The sequence below is a fragment of the Solea solea genome, chromosome 20 (genome assembly GCF_958295425.1).
Source record: "Solea solea chromosome 20, fSolSol10.1, whole genome shotgun sequence".
Classification (NCBI taxonomy): Eukaryota; Metazoa; Chordata; class Actinopteri; order Pleuronectiformes; family Soleidae; genus Solea; species Solea solea.
In genome coordinates, this window is record NC_081153.1 from 22,853,977 (window position 1) to 22,854,832 (window position 856).

At 31.2% G+C, this 856-nt stretch overlaps 1 protein-coding gene across 2 annotated transcripts in view; it reads left to right on the plus strand.

Moving 5' to 3' along the window:
- The first annotated feature begins 112 nt into the window (after positions 1-112).
- The window catches only part of LOC131447152 (secretagogin-like), a 15,184-nt gene continuing 14,440 nt past the window's right edge, over positions 113-856 (plus strand). Inside the window, exon 1 of one of the 2 annotated variants that reach the window (XM_058618658.1) lies at positions 113-378. In XM_058618658.1, the coding sequence (XP_058474641.1) occupies positions 309-378 (70 nt within the window). In that variant the 5' untranslated portion in view covers positions 113-308. The remainder of the gene's footprint in view (positions 379-856) is intronic. The other variant, XM_058618657.1, reaches the window with a different exon arrangement.

Below are 856 nucleotides of genomic sequence, written 5' to 3' on the forward strand. Positions count from 1 at the left end.
GATTCTTATTTCTGGGAAATTGTTAATTTTTCTTTTTGCCTAAAACAAAAAATTATCTAATTTTAATAGTTTGCACAGAATCTTAATTACACTGTAAAACAGTCACTAAAAGTAAGATAAACATTTTCTTAAAGCAATTTAAGAAAATTTGGTTTATTTATTACAGAGCTGTTTTTACAGTGTATTCTTCTGATTGGCCTCTCTCTCTTTTTCTCTCTCTCTTCATTTTCTCTCCGTCCACCTTTAAAGACACATTTCTTTTGTGTCTCTCGTCTATCCTCGTCCTCTGGTCTGGTGTCTTCAGAACCATGGACAGCTCCGTGAACAAACTGGACGCTGCAGCTTTTTTACTCATTTGGCAACATTTCGATGCAGACGGTGAGAAATAAAAAATTCTGTTCTTTAATTTATTCATTTAAATCTGTATTTTTTGTTTTTGTGTGATATCAGATTCAGATTTATTTTGATCCTGAATTTTGTAACTTTATCAGTCACATGGTTTCATTAACATAGATTTATATATATAACTATAAAACTATGTTTTAGAAGACAATAATTATACAATAGAAATCTGTTATAAACTGAAACAAAACGGTAAAAAATACCAAATCATACCATCATCATAATATAATAGTCAATAAAACAGTTATTATATTATATTGGGGTGGAGTGTCTCAGTGGTTAAGACCCTACCCTGTGTGCGAAAGACATCATGGTCGCAAGTTCGATTCCACCCCTGGCTGATTGTACTCAATTCCATTGTAAGTCGCTTTGGATAAAAGCGTCTGCTAAAATGACATGTAATGTAATGTAATATTGTTTTATCATTATAATCATGTCACATCAGTAATAATTA